The 27,490-nt window shown below is 43.4% G+C and overlaps 1 protein-coding gene across 1 annotated transcript in view; it reads left to right on the top strand.

The window, feature by feature from the left end:
• Nucleotides 1-844: 844 nt before the first annotated feature.
• crim1 (cysteine rich transmembrane BMP regulator 1 (chordin-like)) overlaps nucleotides 845-27,490 on the top strand; it is a 197,711-nt gene continuing 171,065 nt past the window's right edge. Inside the window, exons 1-2 of the mRNA XM_043695492.1 lie at nucleotides 845-2,261; nucleotides 8,207-8,380. Of these exons, the coding sequence (XP_043551427.1) occupies nucleotides 1,949-2,261; nucleotides 8,207-8,380 (487 nt within the window). The 5' untranslated portion in view covers nucleotides 845-1,948. The remainder of the gene's footprint in view (nucleotides 2,262-8,206; nucleotides 8,381-27,490) is intronic.

Here is a 27,490-nt window from a genome sequence, read left to right as displayed (position 1 = left end):
TAAAGGTCTGTAGAATTGATGTTCCTTCGTTTTGTAACCTTTGTTGGTTATCTGTGAAACGCTTTTAATAAGGCAATGACTACCACCGACCTTTCATATATTATTCAGCATACCATTTCTTTATACATGTACGATATACTGTATATGTTAAAAATTTACACATCCGTCAGGTTGGGGGACACTCATCACTGAAACAATAAAAGGAGGGTGTTGGTGGAGGGTACGAGTGAGATGAATTGCAGTGGATTTTCATGTTGCTTTACTGTCGCTTGCAGCAATGTGTGGAATGCGCGCATGCGCTCCCAGTTGCAGATGGGCGAGGCGTGGTCTTATTTGAATATTCTGCCGGGGTTATCCAATGAGTAGGCGGGGAATGGAGTGGGGCGTGTACGTCACAATAACGGTGGTGTTTGATTGACGTGTGCAGTTTGGTTGGGGGAGGGGGGAGGCAGGGGACGCAGCTGGTTGGCTGTTTGGTGTATCAATGTGTGTATCTGTGTGCCTGTGTGTATCAGTGTGTGTGTATTATTGTGTATCTGTATGTGTATATCTGTGCGTCTATTAATGTGTGTATCTGTATCTATTAATGCGTGTATGTGTGTGTCTGTGTATATCAATGTATGTATCAATATGTGTGTATTAATGTCTGTATTTGTATGTGTCTATATGTGCATCAACTTGTGTGTATCTGTATGTGTGCATCTGTGTGTATTACTGTGTATATGTGTATTAGTATGCACTGTACATACAAGTGTAAGCACATTCATATGTATCTGTATGCATGTATCAATGTGTGCATCTGTATGTATTAATGTGTATATCTGAATATATGTACCTGAATGTATGTATATCTGTGTATTATGTGTGTATCTGTATTTTAATGTGTAACAGTGTCCATGAGTATAACAGTGTCAATGTATATTTTAATGGGTGTAACAGTGTATCAGTGTATATTTTAATGGGTGTATATGTATGTGTGCGTCAATGTATACTTTAATGTGTGTATCTGCGTGTGTCAATGCATGTATTAATGTGTGTGAATAGCGGTGTGTTTATCAATATATGTGTACATGAATTTGAATGTCAGTGTGTGCATGTCAATATGTGTACTAATGTGTGAATAGCAGTGTGTTTATCAATATATGTATATATCAATGAGCGTCTGTATGTGTATGTCAATATGTGTATTAATGTGTGCGAACAGCAAGCAGTGTGTATCAATGTGTGTATATATACGAATGTGTGCGCCTGAGTGCGGACCCAGAGCGCTGCGCTGCTCAGTGGCTCACACACATACTCTACTCCAATCTGTGCTGTGCCATTAAAACCCCCACCGTATATATAAAAAAAGACGCTCCTCTCTGACAGTCCGACAAGGCGTTCGCTGAGACCGCCCGTCTGCCTCTCTGCTCCAGATTCGAGGAATTTCTCTCTTTCTCTCCCACCACTCATCGCTTCTGAGGAGAAAAAGAACCGTGTGTGTTTTATTTTCTCTCTCTTTTTTGTTAATTCCTTGAGAGGGGAAAACAAAAAATGTGGAAGAACTCTCAGTGTTGAAGCGGACCTATTCCGATCCTGATTTGAAGAGGAGGAGGAGGGGAGTTGCTGCTGAAGAAAGAAAATAAGAAACCGGGCACAACTTTCTCTGCAGCCTTTCAGCCGAAAGCAACTTTCAGCCTGGATTTTTGAAGGGAGAAGAAGAGGGTGCAGCGAAAAAGCTTGTTTCTTTTTTTCCTCTAATTGTTAAATTCGCCCTGCACGCTACCCGCTTGCCTTGTGGCATCGGTGAAGTATTCGTGTGTGCGAGAAGAGTTCTTCCCTGAAACTTTCGCTGTGATTTTTGTGGGCTTTTTTTTTGTGTGTGTGCGTGTGTGTTTTGAGTACATAAAAGTTTTTTTTTGTTGTTGTTGTGCTGTTTTGCAAGAAAGAAAAGCGGTGCGAAACAAAAATGGTTCCGTCTGGGATATACCTGGCTGCCAAGTTGCTAGCAGCCGTGCACCTTCTGCAGTTGTTCGCTCAGAGCGGCCGGGCTCTGGTGTGCTTACCGTGCGAGGAATCTAAATGCGAGGAGCCCAGGAACTGCCCCGGGAGTATCGTGATGGACTTCTGCGGCTGCTGCTCCGCCTGCGCCCGGCAGAAGAACGAGAGCTGCGGCGGCGTGTACGGTCTATACGGGACTTGCGACCGCGGCCTCCGGTGTGTGATCCGACCCCCGTTCAATGGCGATTCCATCACCGGCTACCAAGTCGGCCTCTGCGAAGGTAGCTCGGAAATCAGCGCGGACCTTTTTCCTCTCTCTCTTTTAACATGGCGGGGTGGCATGCTGTAACTTGGAACCGAGTGAAGTTCACTCTAGTTGCTATTTTCACATTTCACTGACTGGCTGGGGGCGGGGGGCAGCTAAGTCATTTTAAAAAAGAATTGCAGTGTATACTTTTGCACAACGTAGCCAGTGGAAGCAAAATTTTGAACCCGCTTTGTATTTTTAGCATATAAATATATTTAAAATTGCAATGCACCTTTCTGCGGGTTTGAGCAGGGCTGGAATCTGCAAAATTGCATAGTTCGGGTTTTTTTGCATTGGGTGTGATGACCTGCACACAATTGGATTTATTCATGTCCTTTTAAATATATATGTAGTATCTACACAACATATAATAGCTTTTTATAATCTTTACAATTGCACATCCGTAGCTGAGTTGAGGCTGTGATCTGGTAGAGTGTAAAGGGGATCTTTTTTTGTTGCTGCTAATAGATTCCTTGCTGTTTTTGGATTCGGTGCTGCGGGCTCAGGCTTTGACTGTGGGCTGTTGAGGGTTTTTTTTTGACAGGAATGTTTGCTATGTCTGATTGCGGACCGGCCCCTAAGGTTTGGAAGCCACACTGTTACGCCTCAGGGCAGCACGCCGTGAGAGCCCTTCTCACAGTGTGTGTTGAGAACCGACAGCACACGACAAAGCGCACACCACCAACTTTACAGTCTAACTTTCAGCAATTTACATCAGTGTCGGTCGGTGCTGTCATTTGTAAAGTGTGTATTTGTGTATCTGTGTGGTGTTGGGGGTGGGGGGGATTGTGTGGTTACAGGTGGGAACCACACGCCGGCCACTTGTGGCTTTTTCATTAGTTTAATAAATACAAGCTGAAGACGGTGAGTAAGGAATTTAAAAGAAAACACCCTTTTCTAACTGAGTGCAGCGGGCTCTCCGGGACACTGGAAATTCTGCTGTCACGATTTGTATAAGAGTCTGGCTTTCCAAATGGGATCGGGGTGACTTGAAATGCGGCCTCTTTATTTTTTTCTCTCTCTTCTGAGGAAACTTCACAGAATCAAACTGGCGAGAGAATGAAAAAAGCATAAACGTCATCCGATTTACTTGCTTAAAATATATTTTGCTTTGTCTAAACTCGATTTCACTTTGACCCGGGCATTTAATTTCTTCAGGCAGCAGGATTTTGTATTTTCTAAAAAGTAGGAACAAATCTCTGCTCAGAGGTTTTCTTACCCCCACCCCCCCCCCCCCCAAAAAAACAGAAATGCATGGCGAGTACTTTTCCATCCTCCCCCACACCCCCGTTCTCCCTTATTAATTTTCAAACGCAGAAACTTGCTTTCTGAGCAATCCCTCTCGAAAGACAGGCGGCAGCAGCGAGCTTTGGAGAAAAATCAGAAATTCTCACGATTGGGGGGGAAAACAAAACAGTAACTGAGGTCGAAATCTCTTCACCAGGAACTTAAGTCGATCGGTTTTTGTTTTGCTTGTTACCAATTATCTAAGGTTGGTTCAGACCGTGAGAAGATGGGGTTCGGGGTGCAGGGGATGTTGGAAACTAGTGCTTAAAGGTAACTAACTGCATTTGGCTTTGGGAGCTGCTGTTTTTCTTTTAAATTCCTAAGCAGCAGGAATGTCAGCCTTCCGCCACCACTTTCTTATCCTGAAAGTTTCGAGAGCCCTCCACCCTTTCTCCTTCAGATCCCAAGGATTTCCTTCCCTTCGCCTGCTGGGACCTTTCCAGGGCTCAGCTCCAACCTTGGAGCACATGATACATCAAAACAAGAGCTTACCAATGACACAGAGTGCAGACCCAGCACTGCCCAACCCACGACCTGTACTTCCTAGCTTCTGAACAAAACAAGGTTCATGTTTGTGTTTTAGCTATTTAGATTTGGCACCGTATTCTGAAGCAGAAGTTGGCAAGGGCAGTGTTAGTTCGAGGTGTTACTTCAGGCTCCACGATGCCTCAGAATCTTTAACTCATCAGGAACTGAGCACCACTGCTCAGGCCCCAGTTGCAGCATCACAGTGAGCTGATCTCACCTGGTGAGGGATTAAGATTACTGCGATTGGTGTCACCAATTTCAGGTTAGTGAAGGTCAAATTAGGGACTGCTCAGATATCCAGAGATTTCACCTGGAAGCCCCATAGTGTGGGGGCAGAATTCAGCTTAATCAGGATGCTACCTCCAGTCAGGCAAAGTCGACATAGGATACTGACTCTGTGGATGAGCTTCCTGGGCCCAGACAGATTCAGTGCTTGTCTAAGGGGAAAGCCTTGGCACCGTGCCACATAACGGGAAACCTGCTAGCGCATACAGTTACTGCAGCAAAACAAAAACCTGAAAGTCTGGAAGCACTTTGGTCCATAAATGTAGAATGAAAGCAGAGGATGCTGAAAGTACTTCGCTGATCAGGCAATATCTGTGGAGGCCCAAACACAGTTAATGTACTGTATGTTACACCTCCCGAGGGTATGTTGGCAGGTGAGGTGAGATGCAAGTTTGAATGCAACCCTTTAATCCTGTTCAGGAGAAGAGAATGTCGTCATGGGAAGAGGGAACTTGTTTTGTACATTTGACAAGCCTGGTATGCTGTGAAAAAGATGTGATCATTGAGATATGGGCCATTGTGCCAAAGGGATGGTGCGATCGCAGATAGATTTATTACTGTGATCTATTCTTAGGCTCCACTTTAAATTGAGAAGAAAATCAAAGTATTGTAATATAGGTAAATTTCACAGCTACATGTTTTTATAATATCTATTCACCACCTTAGTACCTCAACATCCTTCATTAATAAAGATGTAAGTGCTATTTATTGTAGTAGATTGTGTGAACTGCCAGAATATCAACTAAAAGACAGGCAGTGTTATCTCCCTGTTGGTGACCTGCTCTATGCTCAGATACTGACAGGGCCAGTAAGGGCCAGCAAGGGCAGGAAACGTACTGAGTACAAGAGCTAACATTCTGTCTGGTCTCTCCTGAGACCTGGGGAACACCTGTATGCTCATGTCACTAGGATGGAGGGGAAGCTGGAGGAAGTCATTCCACAGAGGAGTACTTTAAAAAGAATCAGTTACATGTTTGCAAAGGAAGGACATCGCCGGATAGGTCACAAAAGGCGGGAAATGAGATTAAAGCAGGTAGCTATGGTCAAAGAGGTCTGGTTCAAATGTCCTCTGCTAATATAATTACTTGATCCTTTGGTGCTATTTCCATTCTTGCAACACAAAATCATGTTATGCTTTACTTTCTCTGTAAATGTTGTCTTTTAATTCTTGTGGTGTCATAGATTCCACTAGTGTTATCCCCATGAAATGCATGCTTTTTAATTGGTAAGGAAGGCCATGGTTTACGTAGTTATGCTGAACAATAGTGAGAAGACTCCACTGGTGGCCTTAGTGGGTTAATCCAGGGGGTGATGAGATGCTGAACCAGAGAAATTTGTCATCTTGTATTCTCTGAGACCTCAGCCAGACGAGCAGTGAGGTTGTGTCAGTTGTCCCTTCAGATTGGGTAAAGAAGCTTCACAGCCCTTCAGATGGATAGTGAAACAGCATGAGTTCCTGTCAATGGGCAGTGAGCTAGAGGGTTTTGTCAAATGTAGGCATAATTTGGAGCAAAAACCTGTCAGCACTGATGTAAAATGGACACCTGGCGGCAGTACTGTAAAACTGCTCCAGGAAGAGCAACTTGAGTCAGCAGTTATTGGAGGAGAATAAATAGAGTTTACGTTAAATATGTAAACAAATGCAAAATATGGTGTAAATTGTAACATTTGCCTGGATTTTTCCAATGGCCAGACATAGATGGGAGTTGGTCATGGGTACCCTGATGGGAGTTGGTCATGGAGACCCTGCGGAATCCTCATCCTAGCACAGTCCAAAGGAATTGATTGGGAAATTGAATCATCCGCTGAGCAATTGTGTTACATCTGGATCCCTGAAGATTCCATTTCAGCAGAGACTTTGTAGGGTTCCAGTGAGGTTAAGTAAAATACATGCTCAGGAAACATTAGACCGTTAAATCCAAGTTGTAACTCCTCAATAGCTGTTAAACTGACCCTGTATATACTTCAGTCTCTTGTCCCCCAGCTACACCTTCCTCAGAATCCCTACATTACAGAGCTTGACCAATCAGCCTCCTGGGACCTGATTGGAATCCCCTGCTGCTGTACTCCCCAGCCTACTCCACCAGACCCAATTTCTTCCACCCCAATGACCTACCCTAAACAGTACATCCCATACCTGGTACCCTGGCACCCTAATCACTTCTGACTTGGCATCCTGCCCATCTGGAACCCCACACCATTCAACTTGATCCCTACATACCTGGTGCATAATCTCTGATGGACACCCTCTCCCAGCTGGCACCTAACTTTACCTGGAACCCAGCCCTTCCCATCTAGCATCCTACCCACCCTGCATCATTACTAACCCAGCATCCTACCCCATACTCACCTGGCATCTTAACCTTGCACCCTACTCCCTCCCTAGCTCCAACCCTACTGACTTGATATACTAACCCTGTGTCCATCTGTCACCTTCCCCTCCCAGCACCCTAATACCTTGTGTACTTACTAATTGACAGTGCTGTCAGTGTTAGAATGGAGCAGTGGACAGGTGTGAAGAGGGAGGGATGCCATAGTTTGTCTTCCCCCAACAGTTCTGTACCGTGAAAGAGTTGTCATAGGAACAGGAGTAGGCCATTCAGCCCCCCAACAAGCCATTCAGTGGGATGCTGGCTGATCTGTGGCCTAACTCCATATATTTACTGTGGGCCCATAGCCCTTAACATTTTTCTTTAACAAAAAATGATCAATCTCAGTTTTAAAATTAACAACTCATCTAGCATCAACTGCCACTTGTGGAAGAGAGTTCCAAACCTTTTGTGCATAGAAGTGCTTCCTAGCATCTCTCCTGAATGATCTGGCCTCATTAATAGACCATGTCCCCTTGTTCTCGAATCATCAACCACTGAAAGTAGATGATCAACTCTTGCCTATTCCTGGTAATATATTGAAGACTTCGATCAGATCATTCCTCAACCTTCAAAATTCTAGAGAAAATAGGTCTAATTTTTGTAATCTCTCACGATAACGCAAACCTTGAACTCCAGATATCGTTCTTGCAAACCAAGTTGTCCTCCCTCCAAGCCCAATCTCACCTTCAAAATGGATGTGTAGTTCTACACTGAAGCAACACTGATTGGACTCTCCTGTCAGAAATGGGCAGCCTTCTTCTTTCATAAAATTCCTTGGAAAATCTGGCCCATTGTTTTATTAAATATTTCTACCACATCTTTTAGTACCCTGTAAAAAGGTTCCAGGTCAAATTCCTAAATTTCTGAATCTGTACCTGCCATGACGTGTTATGCTCTTTGTGCACTGACGAATGAGTAAACTGAAAGTTAAACTCCAGGCAGAAGTGTGAATGACTTGATACTCATGACTCTGACACATCTGTGTCACACATTTAAAATGATAGCTTCTGGTATCATTATTGAGGGGGGGGAGGTGGTGGCTGTGGGACCCTTTAACTTGCTAATTACTTCTATAGACACTGTGCCTTTCAGAACTTAAATGTTGTAGGGCACACATGGTGTTTTTATGTATCTTTATTTACTGAGTCAGTTCCACTCTGATATTGTCCTTTTAAAGCGTTGACTAAATTTGAAAAATCTTGAGGAAAGAAGATTTAAGAAACACACTTTGGAAGCCACATTACATGGAAAGTACTCGGCTATTGAGAATCAGAGAGAACCCCCACATATGTCATATATAAACATTTGGGAACAATTCCCAATGAATTGGTGACTATACTGTTGCCAAGATTGTTACTTGTTTGATACTCAAGCACGGTTTGCAGTAACATGCAAATTGTGGGCTTATTTTGATCCTGACCGTGTTCTGAAAATACTTTCCTTTCAGATGAGAGCTGGGAAGACGACCAACTTCTTGGAATCGAGCCCTGCAATGAAAACCTAGCAACAGGCTGCAACATTGTCAATGGGAAGTGCGAGTGTGACACTATTCGGACCTGTAACAATCCATTTGTATTTCCCAGTCGGGAAAACTGCCTTTTGGCAATAAAGCAGATTGAAGGTAAGTGCGCAGTGAATGTCAAAAAGGCACTTCAGATTGGAATTTGTAAATTTGGCATTGTCTTTTATGTTCAGCAGTGGCCACAAATGTAACTGACAGCTTAGTGGGTGTGGATAGATAGAGAATTGGTGAGGTCATCTTACAGAGATATTTAGACTGAGATCTGCCTTTGGTCTCCACCTACTCAAGGCCAGATCTCTCCCCCCCCCTCTCTCTTTCTAACTCATTCTTGTCATTTATACCTATCTTCTATTTGAGAGCCTCTGTAAAATTACAGAATTCTGTGTGATCTGAAGCACAAGGTGTATTTCTTAAATTTTCATTGTCATCTGCCGATTATTTCTGTAGATTTGTTGAGTTGGCTTTACAGAAAACACGCAACACAGTTACAGTTAGTTGAAATCCCATTTTTTTTCCCTGCTTTTTTTCCTGCATCGTATAGTGTTTTTCTAAATACTGCCCTCTCAAGGTCCACACTCACCATTCTCCCAAAAGCTACTTTTTGAGAGCAATCCCTCAAAAGTTGCAGAATGTCAGAGCCAATCAGAATTGGGAGAGACAGCTGGGGGGAAATGGCTCAACATGTAGTTGACAAGGAGGGTCTTAAGGGAGCTTTTGAAGGCGAGAAATTAGGTAGCAAAGAAAGAGGAGCAAAGAAAGAAAGAGGCAGTTGGAGGGGTAGGACAAGAGACTGGAAGGTTCTATACACGATGGTAAAGTGGACAAACAGGACCACATGAAGCTAGTCAGAACTAGAAGATGGGGGAACACAGCGATAACTATAAGGGATGGTTAATATGGGGGGGGAGGAGGGCTGCAAAAATAAGGAGAGCACGGAGGCTGCTCACTCCTCTTCTAGTTTTTCTTGCTATTGCAATCAATAGCTGATCCATTGCTGTCTAGTTTTCTTCCTGACCTGCAGAATACCCCCCCCCCCCCCAACCATGGGGAAAAAGCAGGGAGGATTGGAGGAGATAACAAAGGCAGGGGAGAGATTTATGGACCCAGCTCTTCCTTATCTCGACTTTGTATTTACATTATTGCCCTTGTTCTGAACTATGGAAGTAGCCTTTCACAAATTCATCTCTACTCCTTTCATAATTTAAAAGGCTCTGTTTAAACAGCCCCACCCAGCACCAATGAATACACACTTCAAAAATGTACTTTATTCATAAAAAATCTTTGTATACATACACAGTCATGAAAGCAGTTTGGTTTTGAACAGCCTTTGCATATGGAGAATAAATAAACATTGGAGTTGTAACAAACAAACCCAAGGCATTTCTTACTTATGCAAAATACTACTTACATATATTTGAGACACTGGGAAGGTCCAATAACTGAACAGACCCCCATTGTACTTTGGCCAAAAGACCTTAGACGGTGGTCTTTCCCCCACTGCACCTTGGCAGCAGCTGTCACAAACTTTAGTGCATCCCTCAGCACATAGTCTTGGACCTTGGAACGTGTCAGTCTTCAACACTGGATCGCGGTCACCTCTTTGCTCTGGAGGACCAACAGGTTTCGGGCAGCCTGAAGTGTGTCCTTTAACGAGTTGATGGTCCTTCAGGCACAGGTACTGTTTGTCTCTGTGTGCCTGGAGCATGTATAGGCAGCTGTTCAACAATGATACATCAGCCTCTTCTGGGAAAAGGTCCAAACAACCGCGTGCCTTCTTCCATCTTCTTCACAGTCACCCTGTCCGTGTTCTGGACACCACCTGGCCTGGGTGCAGGTGCTTGCTAAGGTTATAGCTTTTGGTTGGCTTTATCCTGAATTGGTGTTAGGCCGAAACCATTGTGAGAAGGTTCACCAACTGATCATCCTCCAATGTCCAATCACGATCCAGTGATGATCTCGAAATTCTCTGATGACTCGGAACTCGGAGCTTACACTTGAGCTTAGCTGGAAAACCATTCGCAGGAAGTGTCTCCAGCTGCAACTCCTGGAAACCTGGGTTTTGGAGTTGGAGCAGTTTTTAGGGACACTGTGGGGAATCATTGAGCTGAGTATGGTGGGCTGGTCACTCCTCAGGTTAAGACTCCACAGATAGGAAGGGAATGGGTGACCACCCGACAATGTAAGTGGACCAGGCAGGCAGTGCAGGCTATTCCCCTGAGAAAAAGATAGACCACTTTGGATACAGTTGAGACACTGGCTCCACTGCACGGGACAGGAGGAGAAAGTGTGAGAATGCACTAGTCTTCGGGGATTCAGTTGTAAGGGTTTCTGTGGCCACAAACAAGGTTCCAGGATGGTATGCTGCCTTCCTGATGCTAAGGTCAAGGATGCCTCAGATCACCTAACAGAATATTCTAGAAGGAGGGGGATATTCCAGTGGTTGTGGTATACATTGATGCAAACAACACTGGTTTGAAAAAAGGGATGAGGCCCTAAAAGCTGAAGATAGGAGTTAGGCAGTAAGTTGAAAAGGACCTCAAAGATGGAGACTTCCAGAAGGTGCTCTACAAGGTCCCTCATGAAAGGTTAAAAGCCCATGGTGTTGGAGGTAGTATATTGGCATGGATAGAAAATTGGTTAATGGGCAAGAAACCAAGGGGGGCTTTTTTCAGGTTGGCAACCCATGACCAATGGGATTCCATAGGAAGCAGTGATGGCACTGCAACTGTTTACAATAAACATTAATGACTTGGAGGAAAGAAGTGAATATACTGTAGGCAAATTTTCAGACAACACAAAAATATGTGGAAAGGCAGTTTGCGAGAGGGATACAAACAGAGATATTGGTAGGTTAAGTAAATAGGCAGAAGGTTGTTAAATCGAGTATGGTGTAAGAAAATGTGAATTGTGGAAGGGAGATCAAACAAACAGTATTATTTAAATGACGAGGAACAACTACAGAAAGTAGAAATACAAAGGGACTTAAGAGTACTTGTGCACGAAACACAGAAAGCTAAAATAAAGGAAGGCTACTGGAATGTTGGCCTTTATTTCAAGAGAGTTGGACTATAAAAGTAGGAAAGTCTGACTGCAACTGAACAAGGAGCTGGTGAAACCATATCTGTGGTCCTCTTATTTACGGAGAGATATCATTTCAATGGAGGCTGTTCAGAGATGTTTAACTAGGATGACCCCCGACATGGAAGGATTGTCTTATGAGCAAAGGCTAAACAGGTCGGGACTTTACTGGAGTTTAGAATAATGAAAGATGATCTCATTGAAACATATGGGATTTTAAAGGGGTTTGTCAGGGTAAATGCTGAGAGGATGTTTCCCCTCATGGGAGAACCTAAGACTAGAGGGCATAGCCTCAGAATAAAGGAGGGCCAATCTAAGACTGAGATGAGAGGATCTTTTGTCACAAGGTTAGGAGCCTTTGGAACTTCTTCTCACCGTGAGCTGTGGAGACAGAGTCTTTGTGTATATTTAAGGCAGAGCTAGATAGATACTTGATCAGTCGGGGAATCAAGGGTTATGGGAAAGGGGAGGAAAGTGAATGTGAGGAATGTTGGATCAGCCATGATCCTATTGAATAGCAGAGCTGAATCAAGGGGCTGAATGGCCTACTCCTATTCCTCTCCTGGATGGTCTTGTGGGTATGTGAGTGTCTATGTGTTAAAGTGGAGGTGCCTGTGTTAGTGTGAGTGTGTGTTACTGTGTGTGTTGGTGTGTGTATGTGGAGGTGCCTGTGTTAGTGTGTGTATGCGTATGGAGGTGCCTGTGTTAATGTGTGCGTGTGTGTTAGTGTGTGCGTGTGTGTTGGTGTGCATGTGTGTTAGTGTGTGTGTGTGGAGGTGCCTGTGTTAGTATGGAGCTGTGTGTCTGTGTGGAGGTGCCTGTGTTAGTGTGGAGCCGTCTGTGTGTGTGTGTTTGTTGTTGTTTTTCCCCTCTCTCTGAGTCAAATGGGATATGCTTGTTGATTGCCTGGGTGCAGATTAATTGCGACCGTTTCTGAGGCAGGTACGAAAGCTGGTAAACCTCAGCCAACCTCCTTATACAGTCACTGCACAGAGGGACCTGTTGTTTTGGTCTTGGTCTGCTGAAAACAAATATTTGGCAACTTTTTGTTTGGGTTTGTTCTCCTGACTGTGTGCAGGTGCTGGCAGATAGCTACATAGCACACTCATTATTTCACCAGTGATAAAGCAATGTTTGAAAAGGCTTCTCCTGCTTGTGCCAAAAAAACAAATTGGGAGAGAGGGCAACCTGAGGAATTTGCAGCAAGTTAGATGGTGTTTCTTATTGATTATCCCTTCACCACCCGTACCTCCCACCCACCAACCTCCCGCACATACAGTAAGCAATATTATCATCTTTGGACTGAATTCCTTACTGAGCAAGGTGAGGAATGTTTGTGTTTATGGTTCCATGTTGAGAGTGCAATGAAAGGTTTGAATGCCCTGAATGAGAAGCAGTAATTGTCATACAGTTAAAAGAACGCTCACACTACTCTGTCCCTCCAAAACATTACTTGCAATGCACATAAACTCTGGTATACTGCCCCCATTTTTCACATTGGTTACTCCCCTGACACTTGGATGGGATCTATCAGTTCCTGTGGGCAGGAGTTTGAATTAGTTTAGCTATACAGGCAGCCTTACACCAGAGTGTCGGTCTGCATTGTGCTTCTGATAACCCAGTCCAGACTTTCCAAGGCTCATTTTACTGTCAGACCTTACTGCAGCTGGGAGAGAAACGGAATTGTTCATGCTGCAGCCCATGGCCTGGATTTAAGCCCGGGTTCCTAGATGAAAGAATAGTGCACTCAGAAACACGCTGCACCACCCAGTTTCCTCTTTCACACTTTCTGTATCAGTTCCAGACTTCTCCCAACAGTTGAACAAATCAAGCCCAGCAAATAGTGTTCCCTGTTAAATAGTTTGAAAGCTTGTGTTGGATTGCATTTTTGTTACTTGGCAGAACAGTATTCTGCAAGACAAACTTGGCACAGTGCGATGTGAATCAGTCCAAGAGATAGATGTGTTTGAAATGGCAGCGAAAGACACATTTCCCTGTTATGAGGGGCTTTTTGGCTGCAGGCATCTCAACTGTCGAGGTCTTTAATTAATTATTATTCGTAAATACCAGAGACGCCCCATTGTACAGAGCCATTCACATTTACAAGTTAGTGTGTGTTTGTCTGCTGAGGATATGCAGCATGAGCCTTCACCGGTTTATTGCTGCTGATGGTAAAACACATTGCTGATGGGTGTAGAGCAGAATTAAATACTTGCAGGCGATAGTGTAATAACTGTGGCAAAGTCATGGATGCAAGCAGACAAGTAATCTAATTCTCTGAAGGGCTGGTTGGAAGTCAGCGAGACATCTGTGTGAAACAACTGAAGGCAACATGACTGGAGAATGCTTGGTAATTGCAGTTTTAACTGCATTCTGTCAAATACCCTGCACTCGAAAACAGATGCGGCCCTTTGATTGGAAGCTGGGCCGAGGGATGGTCTCCTCCAACTGCTTGGCTGAATGAGGAAGCAGAGATTGGCTGCCTGGACTTTTTCCTCCCAGTTTTGCCTGGACTTTTGACTTTTTTTCTCTCTCTCCCAGCTGATTGTATGTTTTTGAGGTTGGGGAATGACTATATTTTGGCACACAAGGTGTTGCAAGAGTTTAAGACAGATCAGAGGGTGATTACCTGTCCTAATTGTATTCCCCCACCCTCAGACCCAGTGGAAAGGATGGGATGTGTCTGTCTGGTCAGTACTTTGTTTAGCTGCTGAAAAGGGCAGATGTGGATGTTTGGTGAGAGCAGTATCGAACAGGGATACAGTGCTCCCTACTGTAGATGAATCTGCTTTTAGACCACACAAAGACACCTGTCAGATCTGTGCCAGGCACCAAACATCTCTCTTAAAAATATTTTTGACAAGATATACAAACACCTAATAATTAGAACAAAAAATGAGTACAGTACAATAAAACAAATCAAGATATTAATGTAAATTTTTTACAGTCAACATAATATTGTCATGAGCAGTCAGCAATTGTTACTAATCATTGGTGCCAGCAAACACTTTGTTAACTTTGGACTGCTCGCAACAACTTTTCATTTGATAAGAATCTTTCCATTCAATATTGAAGCTGCCCCTTAATATGTGGTTGAACCCAGAATTCACTTTTCCACGCGTGCCACCTTTGATTAGGCTTAATGATATTGGCACATTGGGACACTGGTAGCTTTATTATTTAAGTCTGGGTGTAAATATTTTCCCTTTGATTTAGTCACATATCTATGGAATGCAGCAGACAATGCAACAGAAATAAGGCTGGGGTTTGTTTTATTAGTTGGGTCGCTGAACTCTCTTGAGTCACTATGGATGACCCGATTTCCATGAGTTCTAAATGCAGGCAGATTAAAGGGGAAATGGGATATGTGGTGCCACATAGTTTGCAGATTCATACCTGTACGAGTAGAATTGTTTATTTAGGTAGTGCCTGTGAGGACAGTCATTTCTCAGTACAAATTATTTAACTGGCATGATCTAGCAGCTACAATCACCTTAATGGATTAAAATCCTTTCTGTAGTTTACAAAGTCACTTGCACACGCATCCGATGTAGGAAACAAAAACAGAAATTAATGGGAATGCTTAGCAAGTCTGGCAGCATCTGTAGAGAGAAATCAAGAGTTAATGTTTCAGGTCCAGTGACCCTTCTTAAGAAGTCAGATGTAAGTGTTCACCCACAAGTGTTTACCGAAAGTAAGAGAGATTAGCAATTTTACCCTCTCTCCACCACACAACCTTTTCTTAAACCAGTGGATACCTTTGTGTAGCCAACTGGAAATGGTCCTAGATCTTGTTGGGCGAGAAGCTGGGATCGGCATAAGATGGAAAAGCATTAGGTGGACGTTCAGAGCTCACTTTTTCTTTTACTGTCCACCTTCACTTTCATTCTGGCAGAGGTGCAAGGCTCAAAATATCAAAGCGCAGTAGGTCAGGCAGCATCCAAGGAACAGGAGAATCGACGTTTCGGGCATAAGCCCTTCTTCAGCCCGAAACTTCGATTCTCCTGTTCCTTGGATACTGCCTGACCTGCTGCGCTTTTCCAGCAACACATTTTCAGCTCTGATCTCCAGTATCTGCAGTCCTCACTTTCTCCTCAAAATATCAAAGCCATGAGAGCCCGCTTGGGAAGCTAATTCTGGATTCTGAAAGCAACATTTATTGCATTGTCAACCTGGACAGGGCAGCAACATAAAATCTCTTCGCTGTTTTTATTTTAAAATCAGAGGCAGAGGTGAAACAGCACCATGTCACCCCCATTAGCCACGTCCTGAGGTATCTGCACAGCTAATTAGACCAAAGATTGAAAATCAGATGATTGGTATCTGTGCCAGCTCAATGAAATGAGGTCCCAAGAGCTGATGTACCCTGAAAATTAATTCATGATGTTAATGTGATAGCACATTCCTTCTCATCAACTGCAAGGGAGAAAACTAGAATATTTTATCAGAGGAACTGCAGGCAGAAGACTTAAATGTTGAGGTGATGTGCTAGTATCCGGTGGCAGGGCTGGGCACTGGGGTATTATGATGTAATTATACAAGCGTGTCTCATGAATTCACAGAATCACAGAATCCCTATAGTGTTAAAGCAGGCCATTCAGCCCATCAAGTCCGCACCAAACGTCCAAAGAGCGTCCCACCCAGATCCACCCCTCTACCCTATCCCAGGAACCCAGCATTTCCCATGGCTAATCCACCTCACCTGCACTTCATTGGACACTATGGGCAATTTAGCATGACCAATCCACCTAACTTGCACACCTTCGGACTGTGAGAAGAAACCAGAGCACCCGGAGAAAATCCACACACACACCGGGAGAATGTGCAAACTCATACTACAAAAGAGAATCCTTTTAGATTGTGTGTATAAGTGTTGAGTAGTTAATACAGTATACTAAGCATTACGATTGTATAGTAACCCCTAATGCATTCCCAATGATCAGCAAATTCTCGTGTTGGTGATACATTTCGTTATTTGGACCTGTTTGTTGGGTGACTGCTCTTCCAAATGAATACTATTTAACATTTAGTTTAAGGAAATCCTCCAAGCTTGGACACAGTTTTAAACATTTGTAATGAATGAGTTACAACAGGCAGAGCGAGTGCTAAATGCGTGTGCTGTAAAAGACAAATGTTATTTTAATGGTCTCTGTGTGGGCCTCGGCAAGACCAGAAAAGTATGTGAGGAGGAGTTGGTAATTTGGAGCTGTTCTCCTCTGGTCTTTTGACCTTCTCATCTAGAGGACATTACAGAGGAAATGTTTTGCATTCCACTGCTCTGCTTTTGTGTCTTTATAATCTTTGGCAGGATAACAGCAATGAATATTTGTACCAATGCGGCTAGCCATGCTATTTGTAGGCTTCTTTGCCTGGACAAAGAATAGGAGAGAGTGCCAAGACCAACATGTTGCTGCTCTCTGCACTGAGCCTGGTGCTGTTGAATAATTTGTTGTTCTTTAAGGAAGTTGTAAGACGGAAACAACACCTTGTCAATTCCAGCTGTGGTTAGAAACCACTCCTTGTTCTCCAGGGTCTTCTGAACAGTAGTGCAGCCGGCAGAGAAGGTCAGTGTTTCCACAGGCCTACTGATTGTGCCTGTCATCTGCACAACACTGCAGTCTGCTTGCCTCATTCCTGCTAAGACACTCCACATTTCACATGATTTTCTTATTCGCCTGCCCTCTGCCCTTGCCCCATGTCACTCTCTCTTTAGTTTGGAGGACGAACATAGCCATTTTGAGAGTAGATCTGGTGCATCCCCAACATTAGTCGTTCCACCACTAGCCTTCTGGCTGTACTTTCTGGAATTCATTCCCTAAACCTCTCCGCTGTCCACTTCACTTTTCCTCCTTTAAGATCTGCGCCTTCGGCCAACCTTTCCACTGCCTGCCAGCTCTTTAAAAGCAAATTATTGCAGATGCTGAAAATCTGAAACAAGAGCAAAGGATGCTGGAAAAACTCTGCAGGTCTAGCAGCACGCGTGCAGAGAGAGACGGCGTTAACGTTTTGGAGTCGGGTGTGAATATTTGTCAGAACAGTGGCATGGTGTCAAATTCTGTTTGTCAGTGCATGGGCTTTTTCAAAAATAAATTGTGCTAAAGGTGCTATATAAAGGCAAGTTGTTGTTGAGAGTATTTTCTTTCCCTACTGCCCATCAAGGAGCTGTGCCCTCCTCCCACTGAGAGCGGGGCAGAGTTTGGAAACTTTCCTGACTGGGTTTGTCCATAGTGGAATCCCACCACACCATCATCCAAGCATGAATACCTCAGGCTAACTGCAGTTTCCCTTCTTCATCAGAAGATCAAATGAGAGCTGTTTGGGAGAATTTAAACTGCAGAAAGGAGAATGCCTAACACAATCATGACTAATTTAATATTTGACGGCAAGGAGTTGCATTGAAACCATTTTTTTTTGTTTTATTTAAAGCGGGAGTGCTAATGACATCACAAAGGCTAGGGCAGATGGATTAACATGCACAGTCACAAGAACATGATTGTGGAGGCAGTCTGGATTAATGACTGTTTCACTGCTGATGCTAATTCAGCTTCATCACACTGTCAGACTCCGCAACTCCCAGCCAGTTCTCCTCAACACTTACCCTGGACTCATCCAATTATTCACCCAAGTGACAAGAATAGATGAGAAAGGAGGGAAGCAGTGTGATGTTAAAGCCGCAGGTTGTTCCATTTGTGATTTTTAAAAATTTGCTGATAGTCGCTCTCCCCCTTTATGGTAAGACACTCCATCTCATGTAAATGAGCTGCCAAAATACTAGATCAGCCCCTGACATCAGATCGGTTCCCTTCCTGTATACATTAAAGTTAATGCAGGATTTGGTCACCCCCATTCTGGAGTTAACCCCTCTCCCTGCTATGCACATCTTTGGCAGCCAGAGGTACTAGAGCCAGCAGAGGATAGGGGTGAGGTGGATGGAATGGAGGGGTCGGGAGCAAAGATAGCAAGAAGACTGCATATACAGCAGAGAGGCAGCAATAGCCAGCAGCTTTCACAGTGCGACAAACAGTAGCAGGGAGCCTAACGAGAGAATATTCAACAGGCCAAATCCATTAGAATCATTGATTTCTGCGAAATTGCGAACTTTGTCATCTAAAATGGTTGCTTGCTTTCCAGAGCTGCCAGCAGCTCAACAGTGCATTCAAATGAGTGATCAAACCCAGCTAGGCAGAATAGCCAAAATCCTGGACTCACTCCAAGACAGTGCAGAGACTTCTTGAGTACATCCTGCCCTCCCCCCCACCCTCCCCCTTTGCCAATGACTTGGATGGGTGTTGGTGCATGTGCAAACACACAGCACCCCGCTGACTGGCATTTTTCACCTCACATGTACATTTCTGTGCAAATGTCACCAAAGCCTGTGGCATTCGTGGGCAATGGTATTGGGGAAAAGCAGTGACTGGGAGTCGATGGGTGGATGGTTGAATTTATTCCATCTGAACATTTGAATCATTGCCCGATGGTCCACACTATTTCTCATGACAGTGGTGGTCAAAGCTTTAAGCCTGAGATAGTACAGAAAAACCTCGATTATCCCAAGGACACGGGTGGGGAGTATTTTCTTCGGTTAATCGAATTCCAGATAACATAGTTCAGCCGAGCATTGGGACCTTGCGATCTTGCTGGATAATCCGATATTTGGATAATTGAATGCTGAATAATCGAGGTTCCTCTGTATTTGGTCAAATGCTGCCTTTTCTGTACTGTTTCTATAGGCTACAAGAGACACACTGCAGTAATATCCACGTCATAGCACAGGGAGCCTTTGGAGTTAATTTTAATACGTGGGCTGGTGTATTTCAGTCTGCCCTTGGAATGCAGTGTCAGTCAAAAGCTGTATCATTATTATGGTCTTATATGCACAGCAGCAATGAGAGAGTGCACATCTGGAATATGGGTGAAGGATACACCAACAGGGGGTGCCTTTCTTGAGATGGGACATCAGCTGATGATACTGAAAGAGTTTGAGCACTGTATTAATTCCCCCCAAAGAGTGAATGTCAGTGTTCGGAATCTTAGTTTGGAGGAATCATCTTTACGTTTAAAAAAAAAAGAACATTAATACCTATTTTTAAGTTCCATCTATTTCTTCTGATTGTTTTTGGCACATGTGAGCGTATTTTTAATCAACTGCCAGCGCCATTTGAGAACCTGTCTGAGGAAGGATTATTGGATCTGACAGTCTGCAGGATTCATTTAAAACAGAAGACAGTTTTACACTGAGGGTGTCATCAAGTGTCAGTGTCCACAGTTTCGGCTATTGATGGCAGTGTTTAATACAGATGACCTTATTTTGGGACCGGACCCCTCTCCCTCAACATTATGAGCTACTGTTGTGCGGGGGAGGTTTTCACATGGACAGAAAGTGGACACTGGGGTCTTAAGAAATAGCTGTAGGGATAAGGTCCCTCTCAGGACCCCACCCCACCCCCATCTCTGACAATGACCAGCACTGCCAACTTCCCAGGACAGTCGGAACTGTAGTGACTGTTATCAGAGCAGCCAGGTGGACCTGACAGAATATGAGTTTCCCTCATTGGGACTGTTAACCCGGTCCAATCAAGGAGCCCTGGCTGACAGACAATAAACAGGAGTGAACGGGTTGTACCGTGGGGTTTGGGGTCTGACTTTGCTGCCCCTTTCCCCTGTAAATTGCTGTTTCTTGTGTACAGCTGTTAATGTTAACTTTGTTTGTTTGCAATTTGTACTGGTTAATAAAATATATTAAAAGAATTGTCAAGGGCTCTCCACGTGTAAAGAAAGGGTGATTTGGTGTTGGGATACGTGCCTCTGTGTAGTAATGTCAGGAAGGTCGATAGTTCTTCTGTTTTTTTTTAATTCATTCATGGGATGAGGGCATTGCTAGCTAGACCAACATTTGCTGCCCATCCCTAACTGCCCAAAGCACAGTTAAGAATTAACCACATTGTTGTCAGTCTGGACTCACAGTTTGGCCAGACCAGTTTCCTTTTCTAAAGGACATTAGTGAACCAGATGGGTTCTTCTGACAATCAGCAATGGATTTGTAGTCATCATTAGACTCTTAATTCCAGATTACTATTGAATTCAAATTCCACCATATGCCATGGCAGGATTCAAACTATTGTCCCCAGAACACTACCTGGGTCTCGAGATTAACAGTCCAGTGAAATACCACTAGACCATTACCTGCCCTAAATAGAGTCATAGAGTCATAGAGATGTACAGCATGGAAACAGACCCTTCGGTCCAACCCATCCATGCTGACCAGACATCCCAACCCAATCTAGTCCCACCTGCCAGCACCCGGCCCATATCCCTCCAAACCCCTCCTATTCATATACCCATCCAGATGCCTTTTAAATGTTGCAATTGATACTTATGGGAATTTGATTGGTTCCTTCTCATTTGGAGAGCTGTTGACCTGGATCCTGAAAGGTCAATTTCACTTTATTCTTGAGTTCCAGAGGTGCCTCTTCGGGCTTCACAAGGTAGAGTAACCTGGGTCACAAGGGTGCTAACATATATTTCATACGGATAACCCTTATCTTTGCTACTCTTCCTCACAAAAGTAAAGAATCCCTTTGTATCTGCTTTATCAAAACCTTTTCCAATGTTAAAGGCCTCCATGTGATCACCCCTTGGCCTTTTCTTTCAACAAAAAGGTAACCCAGCCTGCAAATCCTTTCCTGAAATATATAAGCATGCATTATTGTAAATGTCTAACTCTCTCATGCTGTTATGTCCTTTCTGTAAATGGCAACTGTATATGGGATCTAACTCTACTTCAGTGCAGGGTTAGTGTCTCTCCTTTTGTTAGTTTTGTTTGTCTGGAAATTAAGCCTGGTGCTTAGTTTACTTCCTTCACGACCTTGCTAACCCATGGTTCAACATGTAGTGTTTAGTGCAAGTGTACTCTGAGATTCCTTTGTTCCTCTGTGCACCTTCCAAATAATAGGAGACTTCCCTTTTCCTTATAACAAAATGTGCCTGTGCTGAACATTATTTGCCAATTCTTTAGTGAATATATGGGTTATTTCGGACACCCTTTGGGAGGCTATTTCAGTCAGATGAGTTTGCATTGATATTCTGGCACAGAAGTGAGGCACAGATATTGTAACCACCCTTCCTCCCCGACTCCTGGGTCCAGTAAACCAAAGTAACAAGCTGTTATTACACATCTGTCATTATGACAAGTGTTTCCGTGGTTGCAGTTGCAACTTCATTATAGCCCGTAAGAGAAGTCAAACCTTATAATAACCCATTGCTTCAGTTCTGTCGAGTTTGTAATAATGTGTTCCGGCTGTGTTTTGTCTGTAGGTGACTTAATCATCTTCCACAAACACCAGCAGCAGTGTTTTTATTATGACAATCACAGCAGCATATATGGTGGGTTGGGATGCAACACAAGGATATAAGGTTGGGAGGAGGATGGTATTTTCCTGGACAATAGCTCTAGTTCCCAACTAAGCACCAGGGAGCTGCAGTATCCCCTCTCCAAACACTGGGTGAAATCAGTGCCATCTACCTTTGGCTCTTTGCTTGTATAACCAGTCCAATAACACACAAACCCAGGCATGTGCACCTGCTCCACAGGCATCCGAAGAGAATTCCTCAACAGAAGTGGAATGGGCAAGTCAGAGGCAGAACATCAGAGCCAAGAAACGAGAGACTCCTTGATTGCAGAAATACTTGAGAATGGCTGGAAGGAGAGCAACCTTGCTGAAGCTTTTTGTCTTGCATTCATCAGGACAGAATGCAAGAAAGCAAAATTTCAAACATTAACATCAATTAATATAACAAGAGAAAAGGGTTCTGATTGATTGGCAAGTCGACTCTGATTGACTGAGGGATTGCCATGGAAAAAGCAACAGGGAACCATAGACTCGCCATGTCTAAGCTGATTCAGAAAAAAGCTTGCGGAAATTCCTGTTGTTTGCAGAGAATGCATCTCTTTGTAAAAATGTTAAAAATAACACATCAGGTTATAATCCAACAAGTTTATTTGGAAGCATTAGCTTTCAGACCGCCACTCCTTCATCAGATGGTTCACCACCTAATGAAGGAGCAGTGCTCTGAAAGCTAGTGCTTCCAAATAAACCTGTTGGACTATAACCTGGTGTTGTGTGATTTTTAACTTTGCCCACCCCAGTCCAACACCGGCATCTCCAACTCATGCGTGTAAATGTGTCACTTCTAGCAAGTGTAAAGCCATGTGACAATCTTGATGAATTGTATTCATTGTTCATGTTTGTTCGTCCTGATGAGTGCATGATGAAAAGCATCAGCAAACTCATCTCTCCTTCAGGCTTTACACTATTCAAGTTTTGTACCATCAAAAGCAATTGGACAATAGATCAGGAATAAAGTATCAGAAAACTGCAGCTAATTTTATTCCATTTAAAAGTTTGTATTTCTGCTTCTTAGGACAAGAAGCATTTTTGTGAAAAAGCAAAAGTCTTGCAATTATGTAGCACCTTGCATGACCACAGGATCCTTTTTATATTTCAAAAAAAAGTACATTTATATATATACATTATCACAATTGCAGTTGGATTGTGTGGCAGTAGCACATAAAGGAAGCAAACATTACATTTTGTCTCTATCCAGACAAACCAAAGACCTATTTTTCGTGTACAATAAGATATGTACGTGCATGTGAGACACTAGGAGGGTCTGGTAACTGAATGAACCCCCAATTAACTTTAGCAGAAAGACCTCAGATAGTGGTCTGTGGCAGCTGCGCCAAGCTTTAGTGTATCCCTCAGCATGTAGTCCTGGACCTTGGAATGTAAGTTGTAATGTAAGAGGGATGCTTAAGGGTCTGTGTTTAAGGAATGGGCATTTATGGATTTGGAGCCAAGGGAGGTGGAGGATGTCAAAACACAGTCATGTTGGCCTTGGCTTCAGAACTGGATGAAGAGGCTGAAAGGCCTGTTCCTGTTCCTTTGACTTTCTTCTGTTTATAGCAGTATGTGACAAGTGAGTGATAGTCATCTCATCTTCACTGCTGAATTTAAAACTGCGACATGATTTGCTCTTAACTTGTGCGTGCTGAGATGTGTATGAGTGTGTCCCACTTTCCTACATTTTTCCCATTGCCCCACCTATGTAACCTGAGTAATCCTAGCCATTTGCTGCTCAGCAACATCTGTTGAGATGGGGTTAACCCCAGTCTCTGGCAAATGCAGTTTAGCACAGCACTGTGCATTATCCCTGTGAGAGTGCAGACTTGTATGGCAGCAGAATGTCAGCACAAGGTCTACTTTCGGACATTCACTGGATAGAACAGCACTTCCACTAAGACTTGTGCAGATGCTGATCCTGTGTCCATGAACTCCCAACATCACATTCTCTCTATCTCTCTCTTCCCCCCCCCCAACCTACTCCCAACATCACTGCTCCTTCTGCAAGCCAAAGCTCTTTGCTTTCATGGGCTACATGTTTAATGTTAGCTAAGCAACGTAGGCCCACGCCCGGTAACGTTGAAACCCAGATTCTGACTGGTTTGCATGGATCTGACATTGACAGTGTGTTAATAGATACTGCAAGGTATTTTCATTTAAGATTGATTCTGACTCATAAGGCAATGTTGCTAATGCCATCCTCAATCCAAAAAAGTCCCCAGGGCCACCAAGTTCAAGTTGAGTGAACTGGCAAGTAAAGGATTGGAGTCAGTTCCCTGGGCTTTCAAAAGCCAGTTCAGAATCAGTTTACTGTTCCCACGTCACACTTTGAGGCCACCTCTTGTCTATAGTCAGGGCAGACAATAGAAGAACATCCATCACAATGATTGAAGGCTTCCCTCAGCCGTTCATCCTCCAGTGGATCATGGGGCTTGATGCATTATCCAGTTTGAGAATAGATAAAATGCAACCATTTATCTGGATGGGAAAAGAAAGACCAATCCAATGCAAATTACATAATTTGAATGTATTCCTTTTCAGTGCTGTATGATTGGCTAAATATTAGTGGGCGATGCAACAACAAATTTTGCTAAGGGGCTCCTGTGGCACAGTGATTGTGTTCTCTGACTCTGGGTTCAAGGCCCACCTACCACAGAAGTGTTATAAAGCAATCCCTTTTGAAGAAAGGAACATAATGGGAGAGCACATAAAGTAGACTCCACTATGTTCCTTCTTCGATATTATATAATCCCTGGAATGGGAAAGGTCTGGATCATGTTGTGATTCCACTCTATTCCGTGCTTTGCTGGCCATGTCAAATTGGGAACACTGCCTTTTAACTCTTTTGCCTGAGTCAAGCAATTGTTACCATAATATATCCACTTCATCTCTCCCACATTCTTTCTATCCCCACAATCCTAACAGTGGGAGGGTGGTGACCCTGTAATCCAGAGGTCTATGTTATGTTCTGGGCACCTGGGTTTGTATCTCATGATGGTGGACTTTGCATCCAGTTAAAAATCAGGAATTAAAAGCTTAATGATGCCTCGTAGAGTCGTAGTCATAGAGATGTACAACACGGAAACAGGCCTTTCGGTCCAACTTGTCCGTGCCGACCAGATATCCCAACCCAATCTAGTCCCACCTGCCAGCACCCGGCCCATGTCCCTCCAAACACTTCCTAGTCATATACCCATCCAGATGCCTTTTAAATGTTGCAGTTGTACTATCTGCCACCACTCCCTTTGGCAGCTCATTCCATACCTGTGTAACCATTTTTGTAAAATCTCAGCTGGTTCACTGAGCCACTGTTGACCGGATCTGCTTTGCATGATCTGGTCCACTGCAATGTGGTTGACTCTTAATTGCCCTCTGACATGGCCCAGCAAACCACACAGTTCAAAAACAGCTAATGCCAGCCCAGCCAGTGGTGCCCACATCCCGTGAATGAATAACATTTTTTAAAAAAGCCATAACTTCATTGAATCTGGGTGAGGGAGAAGATGGGAGTCAAGAATTGGATTTTATGGTGGAACTGAGTAAGATTGCCTCAGTTTCCCCATTACCACACCCTCAGTTTTGCACAGCTGCCAACTTGGCCAGGAATGCTCTTTTTTACATTTTAAATAGAAGTTTTTGTGAAGGTGTAAGACAACATAAGGAAAAGATGGGTGTCAATGCTATAAATTCAGTGACCTGCACTGATGATGTATCTTTAATGTGGAATAATATTCAAAGGCACTTCAAGAGTGCCTCTAATAGAAGCAGAAGAGCTGAAGGAAAGAGCAGTCTGAAAAGACATTGACTGATGAGATCCGAGGAATCGGGAGAAAAGTGAGAAGGTGAAGATCTTCAGGAAGGACGTGCCAGAGGGTTTACCGAAGACAGCTGAATGACTTTGTTTCCAAGAGAGCACAGCTCTTTTATCAGCATCAGAACCTCAAGTCACTTATGTATATGTCTGGAGATGGGTTAGAATCCTAATCATTTCAGTTTAATTCAAGAATAATGTTTAGCATCATGAAAGGTGGATTATAAAACACTAATCTAATCAAGGGATTCCAAAGAGGCAGTCAGTCAGCTAATTCTCCATCCCTTCCCTCACACGCCCCAGATTAGAATTTAGCTAGGAGGTGAATTCACACTGTTCTACGTGTTTGCCACTGAAAGCTGTGCAAATTTTAATTGGGGAAGAGTTTCAAGCTTGTTGTAGTGTATAGTGGGCACAGACACAGACTATCTGCTTTGTGTGTCTGGTAACACTCAGTGCAGAGGATTATTGCATCCCACCATCATTCATGACTGCTGAGGAATGATCTGTAGTGGTTTTGTTGTTGGGGTTTTCATGGTGACATTTGAATGATAGAAGTTTATCTCATTAGACTCAGCTCTCCACTTGTGGCATCTGACTATATACTGAATAAGCTCAGTGGCTGACCTGCTAGTGGATTACATGATAGATAATACAGCTGCTTGAAGCCCAAGTTCTTAATACTACGTCCAGCACAGCAGGATGCAGTTTTGAATATACAATACAGGGCAACCTTGATTATCCGAACAATACAGGAGGGGAGTATTTTGTTCGAATAATCAAATGTTTGGATAATCGAATGTTAGGATAACACAGTTTACCCAAGCATTGGGACCTTGAGATCTTGTTCGGATAATCCAAAATTCAGATAATCAATGTTCGGATAATCAGGGTTGTACTGTACTGATTTATTTTTAAATAGTTAATCTGCAGGGATTAAAGAATTCCCTTGCACCATCAACTGTATTTTCTTGAATAACTGCAAGTCTCATGAGGTAACAGCTGCGTTCCTGAGTCACGAGGGACTTCAACTCTTTTCTGAAGCTGACACTTCAGTACTGCATTGCCTGGAAGTGACAACTTTCAGATGACTTCATCTGCCAGTTCACGTGAGCAAAGATCCTGTGGCCTTTTTTTAATTGAAGAAGGGAATTCTTCGCTGGTGTTCCACATGGCATTCTTTCCTTATCCAGTGCCACCAGAAAACATGATCTGGTCACTTAACTCATGTGATATTTATAGGATCTTGCAGTGTCTACCTTACAATAATGTGGAGGTGCCAGTGTCGGACTGGGTGGACAAAGTTAAAAATCACCCAACACCAGGTTATAGTTCAACAGGTTTATTTGGAAGCACTAGCTTTCAGAGCACCGCTCCTTCATCGGGTAACTAGTGGGGAAGGATCATAGGACACAGAATTTATAGCAAAGTCTTTATCTTATAATAGTAACTTATAATGCCGTAAAACATAGGAGCACAAATAGGCTGTTCAGCCCATTGAGTCTACTCCATCACACTATGAGAGATCAAAGCTGATCTGACACTCCTCAACTCCACTTTCGTACCTTTCTCCCCTAACCCTTGATTCCTTTATTGATTAAAAATCTCTCTGTCTCAGCCTTGAATATACTGAATGGCCCAGCCTGACAGCCCTCTGTGATAAAGAGTTCCATAGATTCACTACCATCTGTGAGAACAAATTTCCCCTTATCTCTATCTTTAAATGTGCTTATGCCCTTTCATCCTGGACTCTCCCAGAAGGGGAAAGAACTTTTCAGCATTTATCCTGGCAAAGTACCTAAGTATCTTATTTGTTCCAATAAAGCCGCAGCTCATTCTTTCAAATTCGAATGAATATAAGCCTAAATTACTCAACCTCTTTTCTCAAGACAATCCTTTCAAATCTGGGATCAACCTTCT

The sequence above is a fragment of the Chiloscyllium plagiosum genome, chromosome 9, assembly GCF_004010195.1.
Source record: "Chiloscyllium plagiosum isolate BGI_BamShark_2017 chromosome 9, ASM401019v2, whole genome shotgun sequence".
Classification (NCBI taxonomy): Eukaryota; Metazoa; Chordata; class Chondrichthyes; order Orectolobiformes; family Hemiscylliidae; genus Chiloscyllium; species Chiloscyllium plagiosum.
Note: the sequence above shows the minus strand (reverse complement) of the source record. Positions and strands in the feature narration are given on the sequence as shown.